General features: G+C 37.1%; 1 protein-coding gene across 4 annotated transcripts in view; it reads right to left on the reverse strand.

The window, feature by feature from the left end:
- Nucleotides 1-323: 323 nt before the first annotated feature.
- Nucleotides 324-13516, reverse strand: part of PRKD3 (protein kinase D3) — a 76701-nt gene continuing 63508 nt past the window's right edge. For 2 of the 4 annotated variants that reach the window (XM_009184003.4, XM_031655081.1), the window contains 5 exons: nucleotides 10208-10369; nucleotides 9534-9632; nucleotides 6615-6882; nucleotides 4011-4096; nucleotides 324-3148 (listed from right to left, as the gene is read on the reverse strand). In XM_009184003.4, coding sequence (XP_009182267.1) covers nucleotides 2975-3148; nucleotides 4011-4096; nucleotides 6615-6882; nucleotides 9534-9632; nucleotides 10208-10369 — 789 coding nt within the window. In that variant the 3' untranslated portion in view covers nucleotides 324-2974. The remainder of the gene's footprint in view (nucleotides 3149-4010; nucleotides 4097-6614; nucleotides 6883-9533; nucleotides 9633-10207; nucleotides 10370-13516) is intronic. The other 2 variants (XM_031655082.1, XM_031655083.1) reach the window with 1 other exon arrangement.

Below are 13516 nucleotides of genomic sequence, written 5' to 3' on the forward strand. Positions count from 1 at the left end.
TGGGTCACTCCTAGTTGTTCTTATTCTATATTCCTGTATTTGTTTTCTTTTTTCAAAGACTTGGGAGAATTTTTGAAAGATGAAAACATCCATAGTTCGCTCCTCTCAGAGATGTTAAAGTTTTTATAATTAAGGGGCTAGAGTCAGGCAATGCTTTATATCTTCACACCTAGAAAGTTTGATATTAGGTTTTTAACTTTTTAAAGCCTTCTGGTAGTATAACAGTTGGATATTTTGGTGGTAGTTCCTGAAAAAGTTATAGTTACAATTACTCCAAACTTTACAAGAAATGAGACCTTCAGATAATCACCTCAAATTTAGTATAAAATTATAAAATGAGCTTTTTTTTTATTTTTGGCAGGTTAAAAAAAATCAGTGTTTTTAAATATAGCATTAGTTCCATTTACAAATACTGTTTCCAAAATAGTTCTTTTACCAAGGTCTAGTAAAATAACACAACCAGATAAAACTTTTCTTTGGATACTTCTACTAGAAATAGGCTCAGGTTTTCACATGGAAAAGTATGGTGATAGGAAATACATTTTATTATCAAGCTTCCAGTATATTTACAAAAAGTTGGATGTAACCAAAAAAATATAAAAATGTACTGAACAGTCAGTCACTATAGACTACTTTGTACATTATCAAATGTTTCTAGCAATTACTTCTTATACAAACATGACTTAAGGACAAAACGTTATGCAGGTTATACAGTATCCGGAGTAATTATTCACCTCCAGATTCTCTGACGGTGCCTTTACAAAATTTTTAGAAAATTTCTTAGGCATTTAACAACAAATACGAAGAGTGCAATTAATTTCATGGCTTGTAAAGTTTGATTATGTAAGTATAGCAAACAAACATCATTCCAGTTAATTTTCACCTTACGTAGTAAAACCACAGTAGAGTGACTGCCTAGCGACTCAGAATTATTCCATTTTATGTGTGTTGATATAAACAGACTTTGGTGAAACTGGGAAGTCATCCTCTTATCACAGGGAAAATAACATTTCTAAAAATTTTTTTTTTGAAAATTAATTTGGTTTAATCTTTGAAGCTTCTATAGAAGGACAAATGACCAAGAGGGAAATGTGTCCTGGAGGTATTTATGGGTAGAGAGTATAGCATAATGGTTGGGAGGGCTAAGGGTAAGATTAGAGCCATACTACTGGTGTCAAATACATATACTAACTGTTTGAAATTTGGCAGTAGGTTAATCTCCCCTTGCCTCAGTTTTCTTATCTTTAAGATGGAGCTCATAATGACTTAACATTATGGCTGTTGTGAGGGTAAACTAAAACATAAAATAACTTAGAACACAGGAGCACTGCATACTGTTTGCTACTATTCTTTCAAGGGTATTTTTAGTCTAGATAGGAAACTAGCTTCAGGGATCTCGAAAGGCTGCTTCTCAGTCTGTTCATATACAAGAACACTTTTTTTTGCTACCTCAAATTCGGTGGGCAATGATAGTTAACACTGTCCTAGTTTTCAGTTTGACTACATTCATATGTATCTGATCTTCACGACAACACTGTGACAAAGGTAGAGGTAAGAATGATAATATTCATTTTACAGACTGAGGAACTGCAGACAGACCTGCCATCTGTCCAGGCCAACATAACTAACAAGTAGTGGATCCAAGACTTGAGAAAGAGTTTTGCTCTTACTCTTGTTAGAGTGGAGAAGGAAAATAATAATAATAATAAAAAGGTTTACAATGATTACTGAGAAATGAAGAAATAAAAAGCCACTGTTTCTTAGAAGTAGATGGTCCCACATCTCAAACTCTCTTTGGGGAAGACATTTAAAAATAGTTTTTAAATACCTGGCTGCTGGAGCTGAAATGTAAAAACAAGTCTTCATTCTTTAATTTGCTGCGTTGATAATATAGCCCCAGCCTTATAAACTGTTTCATGCCCCACTCCTACCCATCCCCCCAAACTGCTTAAAATAATTGATTTTAAAACACTCCAGATATCCGCAAAGCCCAATAGGCTGGGGGAAGGAGAAAAAAGGATACTGTTTGCTATACAGTAACTGTAGTATTAACTGACCCTGCTAAAAAGCAGAAATTACTGGCTGAACCCTAGGTAAAGATAAATTGTGTAAAGCTGAGATCTGCACCTGCTGAATGCTGGAATCCAGTACTTGCATCCGGATGGTTTCAGAATACATATTTAGCAGCAGAGTGGAGCTATGAAAAGACGTAAAACTCAGCACGTAGACCAGCAGTACTCTTCCCTTTGTAACATCATTAGTCCCTAATTATCTTAGAAGCTGTTGCAACATACAGAAGGTGACAATCCTTATGTTGTACAGAACATATTCAGAGTAGCAGAGCAACTCCAAAAAGGTTAGGAATCACTACTTTGGAGTCTTGATTGACCTAAAAAAGAAAGGTGAAACAGCCCAGTGCTCTTTTTCTAGGCATCTAAGAAAAACCCTTCAATGCCTCTATGCTGGGTTAAACCAATGTTAAAAGTCCTTGTAGTAACATCACATAATGGTAGCCTTACAGTTCTCTCTTAAATACAAGCCTGTTGAGTAACCAGTTTTGTAAGTCTTGTATAAATTTAGCCAAGCTATATAGTGACTGGATGCTAGCTTGACTTGTTTTTGCTTAAAACAAAACATATACATATATATATATATATAAAAAACAGGAAAGGAAAGACAAATTAAGTGGTCCTATTGTATTAAAGTGAAGGATTAAGAAAAAATACAAAACCAGTTATTGCTTAGGCTAAAGAAGTTTATAAAAAGCTTCACCTTGATTCAATTATGACTTCTTATTACTCAGTTTCCTGCCTGTACCTACTCATTATGAACTACAGTACTGGTGTCACTGATTCCTTATCATATTTCCTCGTATCTTTGCATCCCTGCAGATGACAACCTACAAAGAACAAGTTACATAGCAAAGTATCAGTCCATAAAATGAAATCTTTTCTTATTTAGGTTAGCTCAATGATTAAGGATCTTCTTCCATATCATCTGGATTAGGAGCCATAATGAAGTGCTTTGGGTATACAAGGTTATGTGTGTATGCATGTATTTCCCAGCGAGCGTCATCACTTTCATGTGTAATGTAACGTTCTCCAATGCGAGTTTCAAATTCTCTAAGGTCAAGCCAGGTCTGATAGTCCTAGGAGAAAATGAAATTGTAATGATGAAACATAAAAGAAAGAAAATACTGTCAACTTGGTTTTTTTGTTTTGTTTTGGTTTGGTTTAGTGCCCTAGTCAAATAATTGACAGGCCCTACTCATAAATATCTACTATATACTAAGTTCTACTTGTGATATTTTAAATGAGCAATTTAAAGAAATTTTTCAAACACAATCTCCAATGAATGAAAGTAACTAATTTCTGAAGTTTAAAAAAAATTGCTTCAAGCTTCTTAGGTGGCTAAGAATAATCACTAAAACATTTTGTTCTATACAACACGAGGCCTAAACCTTACTCCTCAAAGTAGGGGAAAGTGCTTGGATGCTTATTAGGATAATTTAGTAACTGGTAGACTAGATTACATTTGTTTTAAAGCTAATTCTACCTCTCACTCCCTTTAAAATAGTTCTAAAGCTTCCCTCCTTACTCAGAAGTTTGGAGGGTATCTTTTGATAAATCTATAAAGTAACTTTGGGAGAGTTAAGCCAAATATTTTAAATGGCATTTAAAAAAAATCTCTTCAATGCAAAAATAAACCCTTCAGTGGACATTTAAAATAAATTTGATAAATTAATATGTCATGCTAATCTTACAAAAAGGTGAAATGAACACATAGGTCTATGAAAGGCTAAGTCATTGCTTTCAGTTCATGGGAGTTTAATTGCCTGTCATTACCGATTTGAATGCTGTACGGTTTCCACAGATTCAGCCATAGTACAAATTAATCACTTAAGAGCACTTATATTATTCTGCTGATCTTAGAGTGGTTTCACTAGGTGGGACACATCAGAGTGAACTACTCAAATTAGGATTGCCAAAGAGAGATTATATTTTTTTTACCTGTAGCCAGGGATGACTAAGAGATTTGTCAACACTGTAACGTTTTCTCATCTTCACTTGAAGCAGATTGTTTATCAGATCAATTGCTAAGGGAAAAGACAAAACAAGATACATGAATTTGGGTGCATAGAGCACCCCAAACTTGTGACTGCCTAGAAGGCAGTTCAACCCATGGAAATACAGGGTTGAGGAATTTTTGCTTCTCAAGGACATGGACTTTTAGCTAACATGTAAAATGAATCATACATATTTACTGATTTAAGTGTATCTGTCAAATTTTCATTGCCTTTATAAGGCAGTAGAGAGTACAGGTTAAAAGTATACACTGTGGAACCTGACTGCCTGGGCTGAAGTCTGGTGCTGCCACCTACTAGCTGTGTGATACTGGGCCAGTTACTAAATTGTGCTGTGCCTCAGTTTCCTCATGAAGTTGCTGACATATGTTAAGGGCTTAGAACAGTGCTTAGCCCCTAAGTGCTAAGTATTAACTATTATTATTTGAAGATGAATGAAACAGACTCTCTGATCCTCCCCACCCTGCTCCAATGCTGCTCTCTAGTCCCTGACTTGGTCTGGAAAAGCACTGCCTTGCCTCTGTGTATGGTCACTGAGGTGGTAACTTAACCACCAAAGGTTCACGCTTTTAACAAATAGGTTTCAGGGTGTTTTAGTGTACATGGTGAGTTCTTGGCATATATATTTTATTCACTTATTTGGAGAATGGATCAACTGCAAAACCAAGGCAACCAATAACTATATACTAACTATAGCCCTATATAATGGTACATTTGAAATATTGGTAACAAAAGGCTAGACCCAGACACGAACCAAATGGAAAGACTTGTACCAATCTAATTCTATTTCTTGTCTCTATACTACCAAACTAGCAAAGATTTTCCCTAAGTACTTTATGAATTTCTCTGTGTTCCAAATACTTTAGACCTTTATGCATTGTTCCTTAAAATGTGGCCCACCATGTGCACTAGAATCATTTGGAGTTATTTAAAATGCACATTCCTGAGTCATCATTCCAACTAAAGAATCTCAATCTATGGGGTTTCTCTTCTAATAAACTCATCAAGTGATTCTGATGGAAGAGTTCTACAGAACACACTGCCTCAGGAGGTCTGAGATAACATTGGTTAACATCAAAAAACTCTTCTTATGAGCTTCTTCAGTTAGCTTTATTACCAAGCAAACCTGCTACTGTCTTCACATGTTGTTCCTTAAACTTTTCCCAGTTTAATGGAATATTAGTTAATCCTATGATTAGGCCTACTACTTTTGGAAAAACAAAAAAGATCTACCCATTACATGGGTTGGCTAAATCCAGATGGGGGTATTCCCCAGCATTGGTTCTATTAACTTCTATGGGGCAGTTAGATAATGTTTTAAGTAGTGTACTTGTCCTTCTTGTCAGTATCAGTAGACTAAAGAGGGCCAGCCAAGTTATTCTTGATGGGTACAGAATCAGGAGCTGCAAATTCAAAAGCCCTCACTAGGCAGGAAAAAGATGTATGCAGCTTCCCAGCAGAGGTCCATAGGAGAGAGGAAAACAAACTGCAGTGTGTCTGGTGAATATAAAGTTCATTCTAGGTATAAGGTACTGGAGCTAGGTATTCATTCAAGGAGCTCACAGTCTTCGTTCTGAAGATTAGAAAAGTCGATTATGAAAAGAATGAATACTTAAGAAAAAAATGGGGCTGGGTGCAGTGGCTCATGCCTGTAATTCCAGCACTCTGGGAGGTCAAGTTGTGAAGATCAATTGAGTTCAAGAGTTTGCCTGGGCAACACAGTGGGACCCCATCTCTACCAAAAATTTTAAAATGAGCCAGGCGTGGTGGCCCATAGTACATACCCATCATCCCACCTAGTCAGGAGGCTGAGGTGGGAGGATCACTTGAGCCCAGTAAGTCGAGGCTGCAGTGAGCTGGGTTTGTGCACACTTCAGCCTGGGTGACAGAGGGAGACTCTGTCTCAATAAAAATAAAAAAAAATAATAAAAAAGCCCAAATTTTTTTAGCCTAAGTAAATTTTACAGTTTAGAGGAGGAGAAGTCAGGTAACTTTACAGATGAGCCACAAATTAAGGAGTCCTCAAGTTTTAATAGGAAGGGTTGTAGACAAGGGAAAAAAAAAGTCCTAAGCGAACTGCAGAAAACAGTTCAGAAGAGTAAACACCTAGGTTTGTGTAGAGAGTAGTGGGAGATGAGGCTAGAAGGTAAGCATGGACCGTATCACAGATAACTATGCCTGTAAGGTGGTTAAAGAGAAGTGTTTGGGAAAGTAATGTTTCCTGAAGATGGACTTGGCAGCAGTGACTGGGAAGGACCAGAAGAGTTTAACAGGTAAGACAGTTAAAAAGCTATTTTAGTGGTTTGAGAATGAGGCCACTGGGGCCTATGTCAGTGCTATGCCTGGGAACTATACAGAAGACACAGATAAAAATGTAAAAAGAAGAGTGCTCAAAAACCTGGCAACTAGTTGAATTTGGAAGATGAATGGGAGATTTATTAAAAAGACAAGTTGCAAGAGACAGACTGATTCGGGATCAGAAGGATTTTTAAAAATAAAACACATAGCCAAAACTTAATATTTTTTTTACCTTCACCAGAAATTTCTCTCCATGGATTTGGTGGGTACATAAATGCAGCATTTTGGATTTGGTCATTTATATCTTCATCCTCATTAAAAGGAAATGTGCCACTGAGGCTCACATAGATGATAACTCCCACTGACCACATATCTAGGGAACGGTTGTAACCTTTGCTACGGAGAACTTCAGGGGCTAAGTATGCTGGAGTTCCTACCACAGATCTCCTGAATGACTTTTCACCAATGATGCGTGCAAATCCAAAGTCACACAGCTTCACCTGGAAATTGAAGGATAATTTTGTATTATAGTGTTATATATGTAACTACCTGTCCCTAAATGACACTGTATCATTTCAACATACTGGCCAGCTCTGATTATATTAAACAATCACAGATAGGGAAATTGTAAAATATCCTTTTCTGAAAAGGCAGACACATTTATAGCCCTGTGATCCTGACTGGCATAGTATGAAGAGCTTTCCTAGTGCATATTTCAAAAGTTCTAGCTTCCAGAATACCAAATACCAGACTGATGTTATGTGTGTTCCTATTTCTTATGAAATGGGAGTGTGCTGCTTTCTATCATTTGTTTTGTGAGATCACTCTCCCATCATCTGTGAGCAAGAATTGTTTCATTTCTGAATCCTTAGTGGCCTTAAAGTGCCTGGACACATAAGGTACTCAATGTTTGTTGAATGAAAAATAAGTTACAGTATTAGCCAGGTGTGGTGGCTCACGCCTGTAATCCCAGCACTTTGGGAGGTCGAGGCGGGGGGATCACGAGGTCAGGAGATCGAGACCATCCTGGCTAACACAGTGAAATCCCGTCTCTACTAAAAATATAAAAAAATTAGCCGGGCGTGGTGGCGGGCACCTGTAGTCCCAGCTACTCGGAAGGCAGAGGCAGGAGAATGGCATGAACCCAGGAGACAGAGCTTGCAGTGAGCTGAGATTATGCCACTGCACTCCAGCCTGGGTCACAGAGCGAGACTGTCTCAAAAAAAAGGAAAAAAAAAAAAGTTATACAGTATTTAAAAAAATCCCTTGTTTTGCTTGATCCTAGAATCTCTTTTCTAAGAATGTTATAAATTGGCAAGTAAATAAAACTGAGGTGTATTAAAGGTAACTTTTCCTGTGGACACCAGTGGAGACTGCCCCAGTGAGTAACAGCAACACTTTTCTGTGACTGTGGAACAAATTATTTCTAGTTAGATGTTTAGATTTGAAAAAAGTTATATGTAAAGGTAGCCATAGTCACTACCATGTCTTCTCAAAAGAGAGTTCTAGAAGTTGATGAGCTTGGCAGAACTAGAACACTTATCTTGCTGCCCAGATTTTTCTAGAGGCTTAGATCTGGGGGATTAATGACCGCATCCATGCTGAACAAGCAAATGCCAGGTACTTTCTGGAGGAAATACTCTGACTTAAAAAATGTCTTCAGCAAAAGCATTAATATAAATTGAGAGGAAAGAGATTTAAGCTCTAGAAAACAGTGGTACAAACAGTGCCTAGAAAACAAAGAAGTGAAGTTATCAAATGCTGCTATTTCTGGGGTGTGGACTCTGACACGTTTTTATGAATATTTGCTCAGTGTCATTACTGAATCTGGCTGCTTCTCGATTTCAGTGTCTTTGAAGAGTACGAGTACTGAGCTTGAAGAAATACAAACTATTCTGTTGTTGTTAAATGCCAGATTTTAGCTCACATCTTGGTAAGGTAAAGATGACTTGGAAGTCTGGCAACTGATTAAAGAAGTAGAGCCATGGCTAACACTTGAGCATAAAAAGAATCCCTTTGCTTCTCACTGGAACACTGTTGATCACTAAAGTAGAGGTCAGAAAGTGGGAGTTTTAATGTTACCTCTAAGAGTGTGCATCTTTTGTCTATACTGTTTTGAAGATCAAATAAGATAATATATGGAAGCAGTTTATTTAAAACATTGCACCAACTATTAGGTGACCCTTTCGACCTCACAATGATAGGGAATCACTATCAGGTGACCCTTTCGACCTCACAATGATAGGGAATCACTTTTAACCACATAAACATAAAAGAATATGATTACTACTTTAAAAGCTGAATGATTTGAAAAGACAAATTTGAGTTATATTTACCAAGTGAAAACAGGTATCTGTTGTCCTTAGTCTTGCCATTTGTCTAAATGTACATGTTTCAAATGTATATAAACAATAGTTTGGCAACAGATATTTGAGCTGATGAAAGGAATCATCCTTGCCAATTATGGAAAACGGTTGCAGGGTACCACCACCACCATTTATTTCTCAGGATGGTTGTTTCAGAATTTGGGTTATGATCCATTTGATAGGTCATGAAATAAATTTAGTGGATCAAGATGAACACTTGAAAAAAAAAAACAAAAAACTCAACCGAATTAAGAAAAAAAAGAGTGCTACATGTTGCCAGGACACAGAAGCATGATGCCGTCGTGTGTGTCTGTGGTGATGAGAAATGTTATTCTTACATAGGTTTTGGTGAAAATGTTTGAAATACAATACTCTAAATAGGAAAAGGAGTTGGCTGCCTGCCTCAACCAAAATCTATCTCCCATTTCCAGTAACACCCCATTTGTTTTATTTATGAGGAATTCATCCTAAGTACCAAGCACTAACCAAGGTTGATACTTGCTCACTTCCTTCCCAGCCCCCGGGGAGAGGTGAGTTGCAGAATCTATGTGCAGTTATTCTTTTAGATGTGGTGAAATCTAAAAAGTCTTGAATATAAACAGTGTAACTAATAACATCTGAATTCATTTAGTTATTAATCCTCACTGACAGTTACAGGCTAAAAACTATTTCTGTAAGACGGTATGCATTTTTAACCAACAGTACTTAGTACACTGCCTTTTTATTATGTGGGTACTTTGAAAATGTTGCCAGAATCATTTAAAAGGTTCTGGAGAATATCTCACCTGAGGAAATGGCTCTGCTGATGCAAGCAGCACATTTTCTGGCTTTAAATCACAGTGCACAATATTCTTAAAATGCAGATTCCTCAAAGCAACAAGTATCTGTTATGAAAAAAGATTTTCTTTTCAGTGTCTGGAAAATCACAAATAAACCTCAATGTGACTCCCTGAAAGATTTAATTTGAAAACTCCACCATAGTTCATCAAGACTTAGCTAAAAGGGTGTTATTCTGCTCCTCAAGGTTAACAATTCCCACAATCACCCAACATGTAAAAGCACTGCTATTTAATTATTTTAGTGTTTAGCTGGGTGCAGTGGCTCATGCCTGTAATCCTACCACTTTGGCAGTCATAGGCAGGTGGATCACTTGAGGTCAGGAGTTCGAGACCAGCCTGGCCAACATGGTAAAACCCCATCTCTACTAAAAATACAAAAATTAGCCAGGCGTGGTGGCATGCATCTGCAATCCTAGATACCTGGGAGGCTGAGGCACGAGAATCACTTGAATCCAGGAGGCAGAGGTTACAGTGAGACAGACTGCACCACTGTACTCCAGCCCAGGCGACAGAGTAAGACTCTCGTCCCAAAAAAAAAAAAAAAAAAAAAAAATATATATATATATATATATAATATAAGTTTTTAATCGCTAGTTAAAAAAAAAAAGGAGTTAAAATACCTGTGTGACCATGAATTTAGTAATTCGTTCTGGAAGCCGACTTTTCTCACTGGATAGAATCATTTCCAACATATCTCCATGCAGCTTTTCCATTACTACAAAGACTCGTTCTGGGGTTTCAAACATACATTCCAGATTTACAATCCCAGGATGGTGCAAATTCTGAAGAGAGGTTGCAAGATGTTTATGTGACCAACTTAAGCAGAGAAACAGTTTTACTAAGTAAATATCTAGATGTGCTATGATTGTCTGAAATAAATGGCACAGAAAGAAAAAAGCCTAGAGAAGTAAACAAAGCAAACAAAATAAAAATTACAATCAATGAAAAGGATCTTAGGTTTTGATTCTCCAAGTTGTGTACTGGAGAGTAGCCACACTGAGGGGATAGAATCTTCTCCTAACTTGATTATATAATCACTCTTGTCCATTACTACTACTTTTCCTTCCTTCTCACTTGAAAAATCTGACACTGCTCTAATTTCATGCTTTCCCTGAATAGGCACCAACTGCCCGTAAATTTTTAGTCAATTACACAGAAACCTTTGGCCTTTGGGGGCTGTATTTGTGACGGTATTTGCTTAAGAGTTTTATTTCTAAGGTAGTCATTTAAGTCTTGATTCTCATAATATTATAATGATAATTCCCTCTTTTTAGGCTCAACATCTCTACCTACATTATCACGTTTCTTGATCATAACTAGGTGACAAGGGTTGGAGATACATAAAGATGAATGCCATACTGTTTATGCTTATAAAAAAGCAATTTATCTTGTGTTGTACTGCAGAAAATCCTTCATCAAAAATTCAGGAAGTCAGCCTTGCTCAAACACCTTCAATGGCTCTTTATTTCTGGACATAAATCTAAATTCCTTTGTCTACATTTTGAGATCTTCAATAACCTGGTTTCAGTCTTCCAATTTAATCTTAAATATGTTCTACTGAATAACCAAGTGCTTAAACAATTTTTATTCCTTATTAATAAAAATACAGGCTGAGTGTGGTGGCTCACACCTGTAATCCCAGCACTTGGGGAAGCCGAGGCAGGTGGATCGTTTGAGGTCAGGTGTTCGAGACCAGCCTGGCAAACATGGTGAAACCCATCTCTACTGAAAATACAAAACTTAACCAGGTGTGGTGGCAGGCACCTGTAATCCCAGCTACTCGGGAGGCTGAGGCAGGAGAATCACTTGAACCTGGGAGGTGGAGGCTGCAGTTAGCTGAGATCACGCCATAGCACTCCAGCCTGGGAGACAGAGTGAGACTTTGTCTCAAAAAAAAAAAAAAAAAAAAAAAAAAAAGGCCGGGTGCGGTGGCTCACACCTGTAATCCCAATACTTTGGGAGGCCAAGGCAGGCAGATCACCTGAGGTCAGGAGTTCGAGACCAGGTTGACCAACATGGAGAAACCTAGTCTCTACTAAAAATGCAAAATTAGCTGAGTGTGGTGGCGCATGCCAGTAATCCCAGCTACTCAGGAGGCTGAGGCAGGAGAATTGCTTGCACCTGGGAGGCGATGGTTGCAGTGAGCCGAGATCGCGCCATTGCACTCCAGCCTGGGCAACAAGAGCGAAACTCCATCTCGAAAACAAACAAACCAAAAAAAAGCAAAAAAATAACCAGACGGTCCCCAACTTACAATGGTTCAACTTACAATTTTTCAACTTTACAGTGGTACAAAAGTGGTATGCATTCATTCAGTATAAACCATATTCTGAATACCAGAAAAAAATTCCGTTTTTTTTTGAGTATTCACAAATTACATAAGATATTCAACACATTAGTGTAAAATAGGCTTTATGTTAGATGATTTTGCCCAACTGTGGGCTAATGTGATTGTGCTTAAGGTAGGCTATGCGGGGCTAAGCTGTGTTCAGTAGGTATTTTTATCTACTTATTTTCAAACTTAAGATGGGTTTATGGAAATATGACCCCGTCGCAAAATGAGGAGCATCTGTACATTTTTCTTTAGCTTTTTTCCTTAATATGGCTAGCTGATTATGCTAGGGGGACTAACATGTTTTTGGTCTACGTAAGGCTGAGTTCCATGTCTAAGATGTTTTTTGAAGCCTTAATTTTAGCCCACATTTTCTCTCTTTGGGACTACCGCAGTAGTTTCCACTGTATTGTATATATGCAGCAGTACTTATTCCACTGTATTGTAATAATGTGTACATTTTACTCCATTGTTTAATGAACTCCCTGAGGCACAGATTGTTTCAGTTATTTTAGCTCAGTATCTGCATCATGGTAGGTGTTTTCAAAAATGTTTAGAAAGTGAAAGAATAAGAAATGCAAAATAGGTTTGCTAATCATTATAAACCAATTTTATGAGATCATTTTCCAAGTAGCAAAATACAAAATGACAACATTTTATAGTAGATAAATGAAACTTAAAATACCCCATCGTGGTGGGGTGTGACACTGGCAGTAAGCAGTGTAAGATTCAGAATATTATAACTTTTATCAACAGAGGTAGAAATGTGACTGGCTATTCCACAGTTGTCTGTCTCTGTTTTTTCCCCCCGCCCTCCTTTAAAAACATGTGGACACACAAAAATAGAAGTATGCTATAACATTATTCTCTCCCTTAACAACTTCCTCTATTGGTTTAAATTTTCTGTTTCCTCTGGAGTATGTCTTAGTGAGTTATACTTTCACTGAGAATTACCCATTTTCTCCAAGTTTCCAAATTTATCTGATAGAGATGAGCAAAGTATCATAAGATTCCTTTCCCCCCGCCGTATTTGTGGTTATCTCCCTAAGATCATATTGTATTTTCTTAGGCTGGCCATTTTATTTTTACATACCTCCTCCCTTCCCCCGCACAGCGAACCAGCTTTTGGCTTATTTCTTTTCTGTATTTATTAATTTTCATTTTTGATCTGTTAATCCTTTCTGCTTTCTTTAGGTTTATTTTATTGTTCATTCTTCAACTCCTTGAGTTGGATTCTTATTTATTTTCATTCTTTCTTGCTTAACATTTGAGGTTATAAAGCTTTTTCTGAAAGACAGTACAAAGGTGCTGATATATATATATATATATATGGTATTTTCATGGTTTTCTAAATATTCTGAAATTTTGATTTCGCTCTTTGATTCAAAAATTAATAAAGTTTTCATGAAGAAGCTTGTTGTTTTCTGATTTTGTAATTTATTTTTGCTTTAATGCATTAAGATCAAAGGATACTGTTTATACTACTGCTTTTTTGAATTAATGAGGCACTCTTTGTTTTTAGGGTACAGAGTTCAGTATAATCTGCTTAGATCTACCTTACTCTGTTTAGACCTTGTACGTTCTTAATTATTTCTGT

This window comes from Papio anubis, chromosome 14 (genome assembly GCF_008728515.1).
Source record: "Papio anubis isolate 15944 chromosome 14, Panubis1.0, whole genome shotgun sequence".
NCBI lineage: Eukaryota > Metazoa > Chordata > Mammalia > Primates > Cercopithecidae > Papio > Papio anubis.